The sequence below is a fragment of the Crocuta crocuta genome, unplaced genomic scaffold, assembly GCF_008692635.1.
Source record: "Crocuta crocuta isolate KB4526 unplaced genomic scaffold, BGI_CrCroc_1.0 scaffold407, whole genome shotgun sequence".
NCBI lineage: Eukaryota > Metazoa > Chordata > Mammalia > Carnivora > Hyaenidae > Crocuta > Crocuta crocuta.
Window position 1 is genome coordinate 2,700,816 of NW_027551557.1, and position 21,448 is coordinate 2,722,263.

Below are 21,448 nucleotides of genomic sequence, written 5' to 3' on the forward strand. Positions count from 1 at the left end.
CACACATGACAACAAATTAGAAAAAAAAATTTTAAATATTGATAGGTTATCAGTAGAGGAAAAATACATTACAAACATTAAGGCAAATGATACATTTAGAGAAAATATTGCAAGATATTTGTTAGTCAATAAAAACAAAGTGTTTTTATAAATCAATAAGAGTAAGAGAAATATCCTGATAGAAAAAGAGGATGAACAAACAGTTCATACTGTAAAAAACATGTGAATGCCAATAAATAAGAAGAAATGCTTACCATCACTAGTAAAATTTTTTACTACACAAATTTTTAAACACAAATTAAAAAAATTTTTAAAACACAAATAAAAATAGTAAAATCATTTTTAATAGCCTGCCAAAGAGGAAAAAGTTGCAAATAACTCATGCTTGGGGTCTTATGTGCTATTTGTGGGGCTATAAACTAGTGAAGCCTCTTTACTGAGCATCAGCAATATGTATACGAGTTACCTTTGATCTTGAAGTTCCAAACCGGGAAGTTTATCCCAAATAGACATGAAAGTACATGCTAATGTATTTGCAAAGATGGTTCTTGAGGCATTGCTTATAATAATAAAACCTGTGAAATGATGAGAGAGGTGTTAAATATATTATCTAATGATGTATTAAATTCCTACAACGGAATACTGTAGAATCAATTAAAAAAGCAGTATATGCCTGAGTTTATAAATATTTCATCAAACTATGTGTGGTTTCAGCTTATTTATATAAAATTGTGTGTATATGTGTGTGTATAGAGAAATACCTAGAACTACACTTTTTATTTTTTTTTAACGTTTTATTTATTTCTGAGAGAGAGAGACAGCGTGAGCAGGGAAGGGTCAGAGAGAGAGGGAGATACAGAATCTCAAACAGGCTCCAGGCTCCAGGCTCTGAGCTAGCTGTCAGCACAGAGCCTCACGCGGGGCTCGAACCCACGAACCGCGAGATCATGACCTGAGCCGAAGTTGGACGCTTAACCGACTGAGCCACCCAGGCGCCCCAGTACTACACTATTTAAACACTAGAAATGTTTAGAACTTACTAGCCACTGGCTTCATGTGGCTATTTAAGTTTAAATTGAATTAGATTAAAAAGTCAGTTCCTCAATTGCAGTAGCCATATTTCAAGTATTCAGTAGACACATGTGCCTAATGGCTATTATATTGAACAGCACAGATATAGACCAGGTACATTACCATAGAAAGTTCTATTAGACAATGCTGGTCTGGAGAAATGTTCTCCAACGTGTTTTCAGTGGTTGCTTCTGGCTGGTAGAATTCAGGGTTAATTTCATTTCATTATACTTTTCTAAATATCTTGAATTTAGAGTATGCAATATATTCATATTCAGAAGTTTCTTTCATCTGAAAGAAAAATACCACCTATGATCCAGCATATAGAAATAAGCACTGCTAGGGGAGCCTGGGTGGCCCAGTCGGTTAAGTGTCGTGACTTCAGCTCAGGTCACAATCTCTCTGCTGGTGAGTTCTAGCCCCGCATCAGAATCTAGGCTGACAGCTCAGAGCCTGGAGCCTGTTTCTGATTCTGTGTGTGTGTCTCTCTCTCTGCCCCTCCCCCATTTGCACTTTGTCTCTCTCCCTCTCTCTCTCTCTCTCAAAAATAAACATTAATTTAAAAAAAACAAATAAGCACTTCTAATTCTGTTGTATTTCCTTTAAGTCTTTGCTCTCTCTACCTATAGTTTCACCACATATAGTGGTGCTTTTACAGCTAATATTATACCATAAGTATTTTACCTTATTCTTTAAAATTCCTCATAAATATCAGTTTGAAAAGATGCATATACTATTCTATTCTGTGTACTCGAATGATTTTTGTTTTATATGTTGGCCTGAAAATACTACTAAAATTTTTAAGAATTTTGCAAATTGCTTAGATTTGGGGAAATCAAATTCATACGGAAAGCTGTGATTCATTTTTTTATGAAGCATTATGTAGAGAAACCTCTCACATATCTCAATTTCAAGATGGTTTTTTTGGTTGTTCTAAATCACTATTCAAAATCACCCTCATAAAAGAGAATAAATAGCCTTAGAAATCAATGCTTTTATAAAAGTGTCCATATAACTCAAGTGCCCCCTTCCACTACTGAATATATCGATACACAGAAATCTTTGTTAATATCTGTTTCTGTGGAGACTTCTGTGACACATACAAAATGTGTCACTTCTCATTAAGTCCCTTCAAAAGCTGTTCTTTAAATGTACATACTTCATTTGGCTTCCTTGGGCTACATTTTGATAAATGTCAAAGGACTTTAACATGGGAAAAGAGGAAAAATATTTGAGGGATTAAAGAACAATACCCCAAATCCATGGAAGAAGAAAAAGGGTAACAAATCTACTTGACATCTTGCTGGGCAGGATTTTTTTTTTGGGGGGGGGTTGTTTGTTTGTTTGTTTTGTTTTGCTGTATTTAGCATCCTATCCAGAATAAAACTGAAACCAAGGGCTTTGTTTTCTCTGGCCACTCCCTGGTAGACAAGACCTTTGCAATCAGATTTATGGTCAACAAATAGGAATAGCTTTGAAGGCACCTCAGATTTAATGGATTGAAAACCAAACTCATTATCATTCCATCTACTCCCCCTAAGCCTGTCTTTCCTATAGGGATCCTGTCTGTCCTGAGAGACTGCACTGTCTCAGTTGTTTAGAATTTCGGACTTATTGCTGATACCTCCATCTCTTCAACCCCAGTACATGGTCCAACAACATTTCAAACTAATTTTACCTCTTCAGTTCTGTCCAGCTGCACCAATATGCTACCAGCTCTTCCCTCCTGAAATGCTGCCAGGTGCCTCTTCTCCGATCTTTCTCTACATTCTACCAAATCAAATCTAGTCTTTCCTCTGCTTGAAACCATTCCTTTTCCTTGCTCAAGGGCTTAAAACTCCTTAATAAAGACAGGCTATCTTTCTTAGTACAGTCTGGCCCCTTACCTACCTCCCAGGTTCATTTCACCTGAGCTGTCTTACTAGCTTTGAACTTTGTTGCTCTTTCTCCTACCACAGGACATTTGCTTATGCTATTTCTCTGCCTGATGTGCTTCTTCACTACCCCTCCTTCATCTGATTATGACTCTCCCATTTTTCAAATTTCAGTTCATTTAATGCTTCTTTAAGAAAGTATTCCATTATTCCTTATTTCACTAATTATATTAGATTTTCCTATTAAACTCTCTTACATTTACAGACTTTTTGATTAATATTTTATTTCCTCACCATGAAGGTTTATAGTATATGTTTTGTTTACCAGTGTAGCTCCATCAACTGTCACAATGCCAGGTAAATAGTAGGTGCTTAATAAACATTTGTTCATGGGATAAAGAGCATGAGGCAGATGCCCCCACACTAGAAAAACTCTAAATGATCTTCTGCAAAGGACCTTTGAAACATTGGTCAATAGCAAAGTGTCCCTAGAGAAACACGTTCTTTAATCAGGAGAAAGCCATGCAAGTCATTTTACTTTGGATTGAAATGCCTTATTAAATTTCCCCTTGATTTGGACTATATTGTATTTGAAGGTAATAGTCCAGGACCCAACCCTGTTGTTACAGAGCCCAGAGAGCTGAGATCTAGACCATTCTTAGACTACCCAGAGTGAGGGCCCCTTACATATCTTGGATCAGGCCTGAAGAGAGAGATCCGTGGCAATAAGGCAATTGGGAAGCAATTTTCTGTCAGGAAGAGGAAAATTGGAAGGCCCAAAAAATGAAAAACTTGATGCCTATATAGATTTGGGGCCATGCTGCTTGAATGGACACCTTTGCCTTGTTCCCAGTACTATAGCTGTTTCTCTCCTAAGTTTTGGCCTTTACAGACCACCTCTGGACATGACCAGTGAGGTGCAGAAGCCAGCTCATACCAGGTCATGATACCAATTGTTAAATTTTTGGTAAATATGCTACTGGTTTTTATTTTTATTATTTAAAATTTTTAAATTATTTTAATTTTTTTAATGCTTATTCATTTTTGAGAGAGAGCATGAGCAGGAGAGTGGCAGAAAGAAAGGGAGACAGAGATTCTGAAGCAGGCTCCGCGCTGACAGGGCAAAGCCCAAAGGTGGAGCTTGAATCCACAAATCGTGAGGTCATGACCTAAGGTCAATTCAGACACTCAACCGACTAAACATGTGCCCTGCTACTTGTTTTTAAACACAGCCATAATATAAATCAAATAACATGAATTTACAGCTAACATTACCTTAGAAACAAAGGTAATAAGTATTCAGAGCTCATCATTTATAATTATTTTTGCTATATTTTACCACTATCTCTGATCTTAAGGCTATTTTACCTCTTGTATCTGCAGAATGAAATAAATACATGATAGCATGCTACAGTACATCTCTTTTCACTTCCCAATTTAGTGAAGTCATTGGAGTAGCTTGAAGTTGGCTATGGGGAGTATTTACACCATGAAAACTAGTAAATGCTATAATTTAGGGCTGTGGAGGTTTTTGTTCTTGTTATTTGTTTGCTTGTGTTTTGGGGTTTTGTTGATTTTTTTTCTTTGAAAGCCTTATTGTGTACTAGTAAACCATGAGAAGCAACCGATTCATGGTTCAATGCAATCTATTTTTTTTGTCCTTAATTGTTGAAACTACCCAGCAATGTTAAGAATTCTCTAGATAGAAATGAAACTGCGACCCAATCTTCCAGTATCTTCTAACCTATATTTCCCAAAAAAAGTATTGAGTAGGAATCACTAAACGGAAAAAAAAAGGAATGTATATGAATCCTCTTACTCCCACTTCATAAACTCTTCTGGTTCTTGAGTACCTAAGACAATGTTTGTTTTGATCATAAAGTAAATATTTGAATGAATTAATTAGAGTATCAAGAAGTGAAATAATTCGAATTAGCCCTTCATAATAGTATGGCTTGAGTTCTCTTGATAGGAAACTGGGGAACATTGCAATTCAACCTGAAATACCTCATGTATTAAATGTCTTCTTGGGATGATGTACAAACATTTGACTTGCCAGGTTCCAGAGGATTTACTAAATCCCCTGTGGAGAACTTTGATAGGGGAGATAAAAGATGGCTAAGAAGAATGAGAAAGAGAAAAAGAGCTGAAAAGATGAAAAGTGATATTTGAGAACAATGATAAAAACAAGTGCCTAAAAATTAAATTAGTGTGAGTCAACAAGTAAAATGCAAAGAAATGGCTGATAATGTCTTGGGAATACTTAGTCATTTTTGCACAGTTTTTATCAAATTAAGAGCACTTCAAACTCCTTGAATTCCATTTTCATTCCCATTTATAATTGTACTGAGAATTTCAGTGATGGTGTTAACAGCATAGAGATCTAGTTAACCTGCCTAATTTTACCAAAATAGACAACATTTGTATAACCCTCAAGATAATTTTTTTCTCACTGAAAGTTGATAATTTTGGTCTTCATATATAATGTTGGATCATTTTTTTTTTTAATGTTTTATTTATTTCCAGGAGAGAGAGAGACAGCGTGAGCAGGGGAGGGTCAGAGAGAGAGGGAGACACAGACTGAAACAGGCTCCAGGCTCTGAGCTGGCAGTCAGCACAGAGCCCGACGGGGGGCTCGAACCCACAAACCGCGAGATCATGACCTAAGCGAAAGTCGGACGCTCAACCGACTAAGCCACCAAGGCGCCCCTGGATCATTTTCATAGATGAATAGTAAAGCCTTCTGGAAGATGTTTTCTGACTTTTAAAGAGAAACACACACATGAAAAGGCATATTTAAGACAAGGCTTCTTTGTTTATTTAGATACTATTAGTAATTTCTTATGAAGTAGACATGAGACCACCTCCAGACTCTGAATTATAAAGAACTTTATATCCTTGTGATTCTGAAGGAATAATTACATATTGACCTTTGTGCATTATGGAATATAGGTAACTCGTTTATCTAGACTAATGGAAAAGAAAAGAGATAAATAAAACAAGGAGGTCAATCTGAAAATCAAATAATATTTTATCTTGAAATATCTTACAGCCTTTAGAAAATACATATTCACATGTGTATTTAGACACTTATAGATAAATTATCCATTTACTTCAAACTCCTGCAGTTATTTATAGCAAATTGAAAGGAAGCTTTCTCTCCTTTAAATCTCTACAACCGTTTATAATTTTAAATAAGAAAAAACTATAGAGCTAATAACTTTTCACTAATTTTTTTCATGTCATACTTAAGATAATTATGTCATAGACCACAAATATATGAGTTTTTTCTGTCTATGTGGTACACTGTGGTTTGAAGATTTTATTTGGGTCACCGAACTAATGCTTTAAGGTGAGCAGATGTTACTATCACCCATATTGTGTGAAAACCAATCTGAAGCTCTGCAAAAAACAAGTTGCCTCATTTTCAAAGCAAATTTCAAAGTTAAATGTAGAAGCTAGACATATAAAGTTCAAATTATGCTTCCCATGGAAGAGTTTAAAATTTTAATTTTAATTTAATTTAAATTTAAATTTAAAAAAATTAAAAATTAAATGCATTTTTAAATAATAGCCAAATATACACAAACCATAAATGTGTAAGTGTAGATACAACTGTATGTCTTCCTTGATAAGTCATAAAATAAGCAAATGTTTATAAATATATATAGCAAAATGTTCTGATGCCTATAAGAGATTATTCAGTAGATACCCCCATATAGTCTTTCATTTTCGAGCTATTAATATATTTTTCAAGTAATCACAGCTTGTTATGTAGTGCCCTGAGCATTTAACATATAATTAATTATTTATTCCCATAATACACTTTTTCATTTTTTTAATGTTTATTATTTATTTTTGAGAGACAGAGAGAGAGAGACAGAGCACAGGCAGGGGAAGGGCAGAGAGAGAGGGAGACACAGAATTCAAAGCAGAGTCCAGACTATGAGCTGTGAGCATGGAACTGACATGGGACTCGAACACACAAACCTGAGATCATGACCTAAGCTGAAGTTGGCACTCAACCGACTGAATCACTCAGGCTACCCTTCCATAACAAACTTTTTTTTTTAAATTTTTTAATGTTTTATTTATTTCTGAGAGAGAGAGAGACAGTGTGAGCAGGGGAGGGTCANACAAACTTTTTAAGAGGACGCTGTTAGTATCCTTATGCCACAGATGATGTAACTGAAGCATAGAAAGGTTAAGGAAACCTCACAAGGTCACATTGCTTTTAACTGGTGGAACCAAAACTCCAGACAGGCAGGATAAAATTTCTATGGTCTCCTTCCAAGTGTCAAAAGCCTTTAGGGTATACTTGGATTTTCCAGAAACTGCAAAAGGAACGTTGTTTGTGTTTGTTCTTGTTAAGGAATTATTGGGTCTTATTTTCTGATATACTTGATATTAACTTCTGTTCTGAAATTCCCGAAACTCCTTGGTACCTTCTAAGGGGTACCAGATATCAAGTACCATGTGAGGATAGCCATCACAACAAAACAGGAAGAAAAAAATAATCTCACCTATAAAGGATGCACAGCCCGGGGAGAACTTAGTAAATATACCTGCATTCTTTCAACAAAGAAGCCTCTTTATTCTTCCCAAATTTGGGCACAGCGATATTAATACTTATCTAGAAGCACCAACTCCCTCCCCAAAAGTTGAAGGAAAATGAAACACATTTCACCATCTCAGTGAGAGGGCTAAACAGGAAGGGACAATGATGTCCAGGTGCCTGATGTGCACACAGCACGACCTGCCAGGGCGTATGGATCTTTATGTGCTGGAGAAGGAGTGGCCGCACATATGAACTGCATGGCAGTTCTGTGCTTGTGTTTCAGAGAAGGCCGGGGGAAAGCTGGAAACATGAGTGACATACTCGCTATACTTTAGAATTTTGAAGTTCGACAAACACTGACTATGTCTGGAGGAAGAAGCTAACTACTTTTTCACAGTGACTTAAAAAAAAACCTGCTATGTATTTCATGCACTTAAACTTTCAGTAAGGGTGATGGTACAAATGATGATTAAACTTGGCCGTTCTTACATTCTTCGCCAGGACGACAAGTGGTGCCATTAGACCCTATTCTTTCCTGTTTTAATTTCACATTTGGATTATTTTGTATTTTTATGATCTGTCTAAAATATCACTACAGGATATGAACAGATACTTCTCCAAAGAGGACATCCAGATGGCCAACAGATACATGAAACGATGCTCAGCATCCCTCCTCATCAGGGAAATACAAATCAAAACCACACTGAGATACCACCTCATGCCGTTCAGAGTGGCTAAAATGAGCAAATCAGAGAACTCTAGATGCTGGCGAGGATGTGGAGAAACGGGCACCCTCCTACACTGTTGGTGGGAATGTAAACTGGTGCAGCCCCTCTGGAAAACAGTGTGGAGATTCCTCAAAAAATAGAGGACTCCCCTATGACCCAGCAATAGCACTGCTAGGAATTTACCCTACCNTCACTACAGGAGATGACTTGAATGGAAGCTTATTCATTTAAATGTAAGTTTTTTCTGCCAGTTGAACTATTTGCACTATTTTTATAAAAACCCCATCCAATTTGCTACACTTTTTAGCACAATATGATATGGAGGCAGCTTAGACTTTACGATCAGATGTATTTGAAGTCATATCTCCCTTGCCCCCACCTTTTATAAAACTGGGCAGATGACTCCCCTAAACCTCAGAATTCTCATTTGCAAATTTGGGGGAAATTTCTTTAAAAGTAGATCCCATAGAATACGTGAAGATTAATCAATATCAGGACAACATTTTCTTATTTCTTACAGTCATTACTTCAAGAGTGTAACAGACACTTTCAGGGCACTGCAGGGTTCCCATAGTGTCTTGAGGACGCTTTCTGGCCATAATGCAAGAGAGTTGGCTTCCCAGGAGAGACTTCTCACCAAGGATAGATGGGACTGAACAGATCAATATTCTAGTTTCCAGGCTCCTTAGGGAACATTCCCAAGTGTGTTTTTCATGTTGCCTTGGAGTGGCCCTGGATGGATTGAGTCTCAGTTGTTCAAAGTGGCAAAACTCTTATTAACACATTGTTCATTGTCTTTCTCTGTTCCTGTCTCCCTTTCCCACTCCCTCATTGCCCTTCCTGTTGTCACCTCCAAATTAACCTACTTGCCCCCAGATCTTTGACTCAGGCCTGCTTCTGAAGCATCAAGACAAACATTCTATTAGCCAAGCCAAGTTTGTCTACTAGACAAACATTCTGTTAGCCAAGCCAAACATTCTATGAGCCAACCCAGCTCAGATAATGCAATTTCTTGAAACACATTTGTCCAGTTCTAGCAAATGTCCCTTAAACATCTCCACATTCTGGGACGATCTCTCCTATTCCCAGGAATCCAGGCACTATTTTAATTCTCTTTTTCTGCTACTTCTGAGTGTCAGTCACCTGAATGTCTCCAGTACACTCTTTCTCTTTCTCTTCTTTCTAGCTGTTTAAAACACACGAAACCATATTCTGAGTGTGTTTATGGATAGGAAAAAAACATCAAGCACTTAAATTTTTTAATTAGTCACTAGAATGCTATTTGGACATTCTCCTTGAATTTTATTTTTGTTTTCTCTGTGGCTATTCCCAAGGATGATCAAACTTTTAGCTGCATGGATATGTCCATATTGGAGGGGAATATTTTTCAAGATGGTTGCATTTACATTTTTTCCAAAATTTTTTTTCCCTTTTAGATTTGAAAAGCATTTTAATTTTAGCTCAATTCATGCCTGGCATCTTCAAGCTATTTTACTTTGGGTAGAGGTGCCTAGGCAAGACAACTATATTTTCTTTTTTCCATTAGTAGATTTACTTGTACACTGAGGCTCCCCATGAGTGGAGTGGAGACTGTCTGTATACATCCATCACTACTCTGTCCAAAAGAAACATAAGTGATCTTATGATAATACCACTGTGAAATATGAAGGACAGTACTCTGCCTGCTTTTGTCTTTCTACTATTTGCCCGTAGTCACTTTTCTTCATCATAGTCCTTCTGCTCTCCTCTTGCTCCCTCGATCTAAAGGCATAGCTGAAAAGCATTCAAGCCCCCCTCATTTTCACTTGCAGGAAGAAAAGCATAAAACACACCCTCCAAGTCTTCCTCCTGCACAGGAGAATGTTCGCGGCACTGTATTTCAGAGTTGTGGCCCATGCACGTGCGTAGTGCCTTATCTAAGAAGTCTTCCTGGCTGTGTCAGCTGCTTAACCTACTGGCATATCCTTAAGAGAATGGCATTCCTCATCACATTTATTAAAAGGAGAGAGAAACTTTTTAAATTTTTAATTTAAATTCCAGTTAACACACAGTGTAATAGTAGTTTCAGGTGCACAATATAGTGATTCAACACTTCTGTACATCACAAGGTGCTCATTGCAAGCGCTCTCCTTAATCCCCATCACTTATATAGTGCATCCCCTTACTCTCCTGCCCTTCTGGTAACCATCAGTTTTATTCTCTGTAATTCAAGGCCTATTTCTCGATTTGTCTCTCTTTTTTTCTCTTTTTGCTTGTTTGTCTTGTTTCTTAAATTCATATCAGAGTGAAATCATATGCTATTTGTCGTTTTCTGACTGATTATTTCACTTAGCATTATACACTCTAGCTCCATCCATGTCATTGCAAATAGCAAAATTTCATTCTTCTTTTATGGCTGAGTAATATTTCAGCCAAGTGGCTGTTTCTGGCTAATCTCTTTCTGGCTATTGTAGATAATACTGCTACTGTATTTAATTTGGCTACTGTAGATAATAAACACTGAGGTGAGTGTATCCCTTTGCATTTTTTTTTTTTATTCCTTGGGTAAATACCAAGTAGTGCGATTGCCAGATCATAGGGTAGTTCTATTCTTAAATTTTTGAGGAAACTCCATACTGTTTCCCAGAGTGGCTGCACCAGTTTGCATTCCTCCCAGCAGTGCAAAAGGATTCCCTCTTCTCAACATCCTTGCCAACACCTCTCTTTCCTTTTGTTGTTGACTTTAGCCATTCTGACAGTTGTGAGGTGATATCTCATTGTAATTTGGATTTGCATTTCCCTGATGACGAGTGATATTGAGCATCTTTTCATATATCTATTGGCCGTTTGTATGTCTTCTTTGGAAAAATATCTCTTCATGTCTTCAGCCCATTTTTAATTGGATTATTCAATTTGGGGATGTTGAGTTTTAGAAGTTCTTTATATATTTTGGATACTAGCCCTTTATTGGCTGTGTCATTTGCAAATATCTAGGAGAGAGAAACTTTTAAAATGAAAGGTGTGAGTATAAGTATTGATTCCAAAGGAATTTGTTAATCTGTTGTAGTTTTTTTATTATTTTTTTTTCGAGAGGCCAATGTTAAATTCAAGAGCTTGATGAAGAACCATCCTGGATATAAGTTAATATCTTTCTTTAACAACAAAATTTGAACAAAGCATAAAAAGAGTTTTTCTCTGCCTTCAAAGAAAAGGCAACTTTATATCTACAAAGCTTGGCTCTACTAAAGTCACTTTAATATAACAAGGAATCTGTGACGTTCATTTCTGATTATTGCATTGAGTGTTAATGGAAAGACTTTCATATACTTGATCCTTTATATAAATGATGGATTGAAGTTATATCCATATAACTGCAATTCAAGTTGAAAATGTTACATTAAGTATTGAGAATAAAATTAACCTAATATGCAAACTGTTCCACATGCTTAAAATCCAATAAAGAGCTATTTCATGGGGATGAGTAAGGTATATTTTCTGGACCAAAATGTTTCTGGTGTCAAAAATGAGATGTACAGGTCTTTAAAAGGTATTTTATTTTGTAGATATCAAATACACAAATAAAATGGCTTTTCTTTAAAAGAAGAATGAAGGCTGAAACTAGCATTTACCTCTTTGAAAAACCACCCTTTGGTTTGTGTTTATCCCTTCCATTAATTTCTAGTATTTTAAATGATATAATTACAGTAACATATGCTGTAAAGGAGCCTTCATGTCTCAGATATAGAATGGTCTTTACTTTCTTCAGTAGTCTATTACCTGGAAATGAGACTTACTAAGTTGAGCAACTTTCTTTTTAACAGTCATGAAGTAATTTAATCATGAATCCTGCCGATTGAAAAAAAGTGAACTATTCAGTGAGACAGTCTCCACTTTGTAACTCTTGGGGAAATAGAAGTGATCTAAAACTAAACTTTTACAGTGCAGTTAAATTATAGCTACCAGGATTCTTAGCTGTTCTGGTTAATTCTAACCGTGGAGACATATCTAGGATATTCTCTATGGAAAGCAGGCCTTGAGTGACAACTTAGTGAAAATATGAAATTCCAAGTTCATCTCTCCTCTTATTTTTTCCTGAGCTATATTCTTTAGTATTCTTCAACAGAGAACATGAACATTTTTTACAGCATTATAGAGATAGCTTGCATCTTTATAAAAATTTCAAGGAATATGTATCAAATACAGGGGCCCAGAAATGTGTTTGAGTCTGATAGTAACCTGAGTAGGTAAATACTTCTCTGAAAACTGATCAGGAGGTTCAATCAATAAGAAAAATCTCAGACACAAATCCTTTGTAGAGTAGGTTTTTACAAGGAGGTGGTTTTCAAGCAAATTATCTGTAGGCTTTGTTATTATTCCTATTTTAATTTTATTCATTTGTTTTTGAAATGCAGCCACTCATATCACCAGACCTGAGACTGATGTATCTCAGAAGTAACCATATTTTTTTGGACATCTAATTCCATTAAACTTTTTCTGTCTGTAAAGGTTTACAAAGAGCACTTTGCTGTTTATCCTTCCAGATAAATCCCCCTTCCAGATAATTCTCTGAGGGTCTCTTCTGCTGTAAACAGCTAAAGGCAACTTTTGGTACTTGAAAGGACAAACGTTTTTTTTTCTGTATATCCCTCATATGTCAACATGCTCAGTAATGAAACTTAGGTTTGAAGCCACCACGTCAGCTTAGGATATTGTGTTAAAATGAGAAAACTCAGAGTATAGGTAAAAAGAAAAGTCAGGTCATTTGTTAAAGGAGAGAATTCTAACGTAACCCAAGTTTGATGCTGATAAAGGAAAAGTATAGTTGTAAAGACAAATAAAATTATTAATGGTAGGAAAGACAGTACAATATAGTTTAAAATTGGTATAATCAGTCACCAAAAAGAACATTAGTAAGAACTTTGCTTATTATATACTTTAAACAATTTCTCTTCTCTTCTAGGTTACATAATTTTAAAATATTGTGGTTTCTATTGAAGAAATATTTCTCATATCTTACTGTGCCTGAAGTTCATACTCAATACCCTTTTTTTATTATTTATTATACAACCATTTCAGAAGTAGAGAGACTTCTAGAATGGTTTCTCAGATATCTTCTTCTCAGATTCAGTCATCAACACCATCACTTTGCTGGCCTGCCTCATCCTCCCAAATCCAAACATTACCTCCAAACACTTCATTCCACATTTCTAATTACATAAATGTGAATTAATTTTTAAATGATACATGAATAGCCATTGGTGGGATAACTTTTACAGAGACGCCACAGAGTTGATAATTTTATACATTCTTGTTGACTGTACCAACAATATTGTCCTCTTCTAGATTTATTTTCTGTATTTAACGGGTTTGTTTTTTTAAAAAGCTTAATTCGTTTATTTTCAGAGAGAGAGAGAGAACGAGCAAGACAGGGCATAGAGAATCCCAAACAGACCCCATGCTGTCAGCCTGGAGCCTGATGTGAGGCTCCATCTCAGGAACCATAAGATCATGACATGAGCTGAGATCAAGAGTTAGATGCTTACCAGACTGAGCCATCCAAGCACCCCTCCAGAATTATCTACTGTTCTGGCATGCCTGCTAGGTGCTCTCTATTTGCCTTGCATTCCTATAGCTCAAGGACAACTCAGGTGAACTCTCTGATCCCCAGTTCGTATTCTTGTCATTCTGAAAAGTGACACTCTTTGATCAATCACTGTTTAATAAATGGGCACAAGGATGTGAGAATCAGGTAGTAAAGTAGTGCAGACTGGACCGAAAATGCTTGGGTTTTAGGTACTTTGAGGCAGGACCCTCAGACAAAGACAAAATACTTATGAGAAATATATTTTGTTCATCTGAATGACCAAATCTATTTTTCTTATAAATCACAATATCACAGATAGACTCTGTAATCATTGATTCAAAACTTGTGAGGGGCGCCTGGGTGGCTTAGTCGGTTAAGCGTCTGACTTTCGCTTAGGTCATGATCTCGCGGTTCGTGGGTTCGAGCCCCGCGTCGGGCCCTGTGCTGACTGCCAGCTCAGAGCCTGGAGCCTGTTTCAGTCTGTGACTCCCTCTCTCTCTGACCCTCCCCTGCTCACGCTGTCTCTCTCTATCTCTCCTAGAAATAAATAAAAATTAAAAAAAAAAACTTGTGATTTATAATTACAAGAAGCTTCAGATGGTTTCTGAGAACTATCTTTCTCTTCCACATATACAAAAATTTTTTTAAAAGACTGATAGTTTTCTTTTCTAACTTTCCCTCAGCAGTTATAATGCAAATGAACAAAGCAAAAAACATGACACACAAACAAACAAATAAAAAAACCAGACACTTAAATCAGAGAATGAACTGGTGGTAGTCAGAGGGGAAGTGGTCAAGGTATGGGTGAAAAAGGTTAAGGGGACAAAGAGTACAATTAATTGTGATATGCACTAAGAAATGTACAGAATATTTTCTTTATTATGTTGTACACCTGAAACAAATATAATACTGTATGTTAATTACACTTGAATTTTTAAAAATAAATAATTTCAAAAATCATGATGTAATTCATCATTTCACAGAACAGCTAGAATCATTCTATATTAGCCTTCACAAAAAGTCTATTCCTTTTGAACATTTTCCTTCACTCTTTCATTAACATTAGAATGCTAAAAATTTTCTTTTTGTTATTGTTTACACAATAAAGATTTTGCTCTGGTTTTCTCCTTTTCTAGGTCATGCAAATTGATGTTCTTGTGATATATTTGATCTTTCTAGGAGGCCTGATGTACTTGATAAGTTCTCAACTTGTTAGTGGAGTTGAGGTTTTAGTTATACCGGGTACATCTTTGAAATGGATTTTTCTCTCTTCATAGCTTACCTGAAAATGCTCCTCTTTACACAGCCAAACAGAGGAGAAAGTTTTAATAACGAAGAGATAACTAATGGCACCAAATCAAATTATTTAGTTGTAAAGATTTTATTCTTTCTTTTTTTTAAGTCCAGTTTTTCTTTGTAAGGATGTTGTAAATTAAAACTTTATAAAGCAGATCAGAATAACCAGGTAGTGTTGGCCCAGCATTTTGCTAAATAAATAAGAATACTATTTTATTCCCTGCTTTGAAGCTGGCTGCAGAATTGCTAAGTGATTGGTTTGATGTTAATTTTCTGCATGGACTTCTCATTTCCTGTGAGAGGAAAATAAATTCAGCCAAGGTGAATGAGTTTTATTTTAGGTCTTACTTTGAATTCAGGAGGCTCAGAAACCTCCATTTCCTAGCACAGCTAGATCGCCAAGGGATCCACACTTATGGTGTCTCAAAGAATCGGACTTGCTCTGAAAAGACAGCAGAAGTTCTCTGTGTCCAAATCCCAGTACATTCTGAGGATAGAATTGAAATGAACATATTCATGGAAGGTGCCACCATTTTGCTATCTAACAGCTTGTTTCTTTACCATGGAATTCAGAGTTGGAGAGGGTCCATGCTGTGATTCTCAGCCATGTTTCTGCCTCAGCCCAAGAGAGTATTATCGTGTTTTGATTCTACAAGAATCACCTTCTTTATCTTAATGTGTCATGAACTGAGGAGAGAGATGGGATTTCGTATTTCAATATGTGAGTCATGGGATGATTGGAGGAAATTAATGGAGAATTATGACACATAGAAATATACTACTAAAGGATGTATGGCAGAAAGAGCCATGGATGGAGGACCATAAATCTTTTTTTTTTTTCAGGTTTATTGAGATATAATTATCATATGACATTATGTAAGTTTAAGATGTACAACATGATGATTTGGTACAAGTATATAGCAATAGTATTGCCAAAATAGAGTTGGCAAACACCTCCATTACATCACATAATCACCATTCTTTTTTTCTAGTGAGAACACTTGAGATCTACTCTATTAGCATCTTTCCAGCAATATTATTAACTATAATCACCATGCTCTACATTAGGTTCTTAGACCTTATTCATCCTGTTTTTGGAAGTTGGTACTCTTTAAACAAAATCTCTCCATTTTCCACATACCCTTTCCCCTGTAACTGCCACTTTATTCTGTTTCTATGAATTCAGCTTTTTTTTAGATTATGCGTGTTAAGTGATATCATACAGTGTGTTTCTCTGTCTGACTCATTTCTCTTCATATAATGCCATGAGGACCGTTAAGTCTTGAGTCAGAAATTCTCTTTCCACAAGCTTGGGGCAACTTATTTCACGTCTCTAGCCCATCATGGGGTTGGAGACTTCAATCATACCATTTTCTAGTACAAATAAAAGGCAGTTTTGTTTTGAAGACATTCTAGGTCTAACACTTTTGAAACTATACTACCATGTTGGAGTCTCTAGCTATAGACTAACTTTTTTCAACATTTATTATGCAGGACCCCAAATTACGGGAACTTTTGGATGTGGGGAACATCGGACGCCTGGAGCATCGCATGATCACGGTGGTGTATGGGCCTGACTTAGTGAACATCTCCCATTTGAATCTTGTGGCTTTCCAAGAGGAAGTGGCCAAGGTATGCTGGATAAAAACTTCTGATGCTTATCACCTCTCTCCGAACCCTTATGATATTGTGCTGATGCCGTGAAGACTGGTTTTTGTCATATTTAACATGTGTTAAAATTACATCTGAAAATAATTCAGATGACAAGTGGAAGTGTAATTCAAACACTTACAAATAATGACATCTACTAAGAATTATGGACATTTTTCATTAGGAATAAGGCATTTGATATAATTTCTTTGCAAATTATAGGAATTATAGAAAATATAGGTGAAACCATTTTTTATTTTACCTAAACACCCTATCCCAACTCATTCTCTATTAGTCTCATCCCATGCCACTTCCAACCCCATGTCTTTTCCAACCCTCTCATCCTTAGCACCTTTTTAACTTCTTTTACCCTGAGCAGTACTTACCTCACTGTCATACACATGGTTGCTGCTCAATTAAGGAAGGAAACAATTTTAAAATAAAAATTTCAAATAAGTCAATAAATAACAATTATTCAGTTACAGACTAAAATGGTAAATTAGACAGGTCCTCTCCATTAAGGACTTGCTAATTCACTAACATAGCAGGCCTTTCAGATATATACAGAAATAACTAGAATACAGGCAAGCTGTATCAAACAAGAAGCTGTGAACTTCTGGGAACCCTGGACTCAACTTTGATGCTTTCTCTAGAATAGTCCAGCTGCCATGAAAAGAGTGCTAACATGAACATATTGAAAGAACTTTCTTTTTTCATGTTTCTGGTTTTTGGGATACTAGTCATGATCCTTACCTTTCATACATTTCCTTTATGGCCTAAGATTATGAGTCAAAACATACTTTTAAGTCTGTAGGTCATATCTGTATGTGCTCTTATAGAACTTGTCATGTCAAGGATCACAACTATGAGGTTCTGTTAAGCTGGTCATCATTGTGATTTATAAATTTTTAACTGTCAGCAGTCTGACAGTTCTCTGCACTACACCAGAAGTAATGGCCTGACCTCTGATTCTTTAGTGATTATAGTAGAGGCTTATTTCCAACATTTACAAAACATCAACTTCATTTCTTATAATGGAATGAATGAAATGCCAACCAGCTTTAACAGCCTGAGGTCTTTAGGAACTACTCTCCAAAATCATATTACAGACCTAACCTATTTTCTCTCTTTAAGAACCAAGTGACCCATTTGCTTCTGTAGTATAACTTAGACATTTGGAGAGACTTTAGTTCTATGAAAGCATGACATAGACATGACAGCATTATACTTGCCTACGTAAGTTCTTATCCTAGTATACTGTTGGTAATCTGGGAGTTGTGTATACTTCATTTCTCAGGCTGCAGATGGATAATTGGTTGGGTGGATGGATGAATGAATGAATATAGATAGTTAAATATTAACTATTTGCAAAATATTTTCAAAATATCTCTCCTTAAATGCAACTATATTCACTTTTAAAAAATAACCAATTCACGAGATCCATTAACTCTCAAAAACATTCAAAAAATGACGGTGACTTTTAGACAGGCTTTTACTAGGAATGAATATAGATTTTATATTACAAATCAGTCTACATATCTTATACCATATTAAACCTTTGTGCAGTTAGGTTTAAAACATATTCAACTTCCTTCTTTCTGTGCATTCGTTCCCACTAATTTTCTTTAGGGATTTTGATTTCTGAACCCTGTAATATTCTCCATCAGGACTGCATCTGTAGACATTTTCCCAACAGCAACTTGATGTTCCTGGTATAATTAATGAAGCTACAGAATGTTTGCCTTCTCAGCCTTCCCTTTAGAGTATTTTTCCCCCACTGAAATTGCTCGGCTGGAATGGTAAGAATTGCAAACACCATTTTACTCTGAAAACTTACTTTTCCCCCTTCTAATTGTCAGAATTGTCTCATAACATCACACCTTTTATTTAATCTCTGGGGCCAATGTACATGATGCTTTGTGTAGTGCCAACACCAAAGGAGACAGCCTCTCTCATTATGTAAAGTGTCTGACGGAAACCGGAGCTTCTTTGAAACTCAAATATCTCCAGAAGAAATTATTTACAAAGAGATTCTTGCTCATCCATTTATTCAACACTTATTTGTCAGTTGCCTTTTCTGTGCCAACCACAATTCCAGTGTTAAGGATACAGCATTTTAGAATGCTGAGAGCCAACATTCTGGGAGAAATAAACAGATAAATCACAGTTACGAAATAAACATATTGTAGGTCAGATGGAGATCTGTGTAGAAGAATAAAGTAGGAGGACAGAGTATGAGGGTGGGAAAAGGGGGATATTTCTTTATGGGTTGCACAGCAAAGGCAAAAATTTGAAGGAAGTTGCTCAGTTACAGCAATATCATAGATGTCTGAGAAATCTCTTGGATGTATTTAAAAAATTAATTAGAACTAGGACTTGATCTTTCCTAAATATGTTATTCCAGATTTGCATGTTTTCTTTCTTACATAAATCACTTGAATTTTAACATTTTATTTATTCTTTAAGACAAGTGACTCCCTTAAAAAATTGGGGAAAACACTTTCAAGTTTTCTCTCTATAGTTAGACTAAAAACATGGTATCTCTTGCATGTCTCAGTCATACTTTTCCTTATGCAGTTTGATTTGCCAACCACTCTGTACTCTAAGGATCAGCTTTCCTTTCTCCTGGAGGGGCACCTCCATTTAATGTGCCAGGGATAGACAGTTTCACATTTGTCCTGTGCATCAAATACTTCTTCCTGCATCTCCTACTCCCATAGGGACCAATGGCCACATCCATATTTGCTAGCCTCTGGAACTCCTGGTCTTTAGTCCCTCCCTTCCTGGGATACCATGACCTCTCCGGGGAGCTACAGGGAAGAGGCGAATATCATCACTCATCTTTTTTATTCTTCTACCATTAACTTCTAATAGTTCTCCACTGACAGCTACATGACTTGTGGCAGAGTTGGAAGTATCATCAAAAGAAACTAGCCAAGGAAACAGAAGTTGATTCCTTGTATTGTAGTGTGGGCTTCTGAATGACTTTGGCTTTTATTGTGAGGGTTTTGAGCAGAGGATGAACATGACCTGACTTAACCTTTTAGTCAGTAATGGACCGTATAGGGAAAGGCAATAATGGAAGCAGGGAGATCAGTGAAGATACTACTAAAATATTTACAGTGAGCTGTTAGTGACTTAGGCTAAAGTGGAACTATGTAGAAGATGAGAAGGGGTCTATATATATCTATATATATATAGATAGATAGATAGATATGAAGAATCAAGAACATAGGCTTATGAATTGTATATTGCATGTGAGAAAAAGAAGAATCAAGGATGACATTAGAGTTTTGGCCGAAGAGACAGGAAGGATGGAAATAATCACTTATGTCATAGGGAAATTTTTAAGTAGAGCACACATTTGAGGGTATATAGCAAGGGTTCAGTTTTGATTATGTTCAGATTGAGATAATTATTAGACACCCAAGTGGATACATTGAGTTGGATATATGAGCCTGGAGTTAAATGCCAAATCTAATACATCAATTTGGAAGTCATCAAGCTATAGATAATACTTAATGAGACTGGATGAGATCAGCCAGGAAGTGACTATAGATAGAGAGGATGTCCAAGGCCTGAGTCATTGATACTCTAACATGAAGAGATTGAACTAAGAAAGAATCAGAAAAAGAAGGCTGAGAAGGAGTAGCCAATGAGGAGGCAATGAGGTGGTATGTGTTGTTGGAAGCCAAGTGAAGAAACTGTTTTAGGGAGAATAAAGTATCAACAACAGGATCAAATGCTGCCCAAAATGAAGACCAAGAATTGACCATTGCATTCAGTGACATGGAGGTTGTTTGTGACCTTGATTAGAGTATCCTCGATGGAGTGTTGCAGTCAAAAGCTTATTGGAGAGGGCTCTGGGGAATATTGATAAAGACAAAAAAAGAAGCCAAAAGAGGTTGCTCTTTGAAAAGTTTTGATGTGAAAGATAGCAGAGAAATTAGAAGCAAGGTCCAGAGATGGTTTTTAAGATGGGAGAAGCAACAATGCACACATATGCTATTAGGAATGGTCCCATAGAGAGAAAACAAGGTGCCAATTTTATTTAAAAAGTGTGCTAACCCTGACAAAATGTGTGCTAACCCTGTCCTAGTTCAGAGATAGAGTGGCTAGGCTCAGAAAGGGGCAAGGCCATTTCATCAATAAGAGAAGGAAAAATAGAGCATATTGGAAGAGATGCTAGTAAGGGGTACATGCTGTGGAGAGAATTAAAGACATTTTCTAATTGCCTTTACTTTCTCAGTAAAGGACACAGACGTCAGCAGCCGGAAGTAAAGATGATCTGGACTCTCAAGCCTTTTCAGTACCATTTAATGCATTTCTTTAAAGATCTAACTGGCAAGGTTAACATGGACTGTGAAAGACAGATTGTTTATAACAGCCCCCATTTCGAGCATACTAACCAATTTATCGGGTCAATGAAAATTCTTCCATTGGTGAAGGAATTTGAAGATTAAATAAGTGTTTTCTACCTGCTTAATTGTAGCCCTTCTTTTGGATATTCTGTTTTTCTTTGAGGTGAGGGCTACAGAAAAAGAGACTTCTAGTTATATATACTACCTCCTGTGGTCATACAGTCTAAGCAGCATTGTGAAGGTTGTAAAACAAATTGCTCTAAGCCAGGGGCTGGGGCTCACCGTATTTCCATATGCTAGTGTTTATCTTCAGGTCTCAGGTATAAAGTGTGTAACTGTTGGGAGAT

The 21,448-nt window shown here is 36.4% G+C and overlaps 1 protein-coding gene across 1 annotated transcript in view; it reads left to right on the plus strand.

Moving 5' to 3' along the window:
* The window catches only part of PLCB1 (phospholipase C beta 1), a 686,139-nt gene that overhangs the window by 427,631 nt on the left and 237,060 nt on the right, over window positions 1–21,448 (plus strand). The window contains exon 5 of the mRNA XM_077749126.1: window positions 16,585–16,722. Coding sequence (XP_077605252.1) covers window positions 16,585–16,722 — 138 coding nt within the window. The remainder of the gene's footprint in view (window positions 1–16,584; window positions 16,723–21,448) is intronic.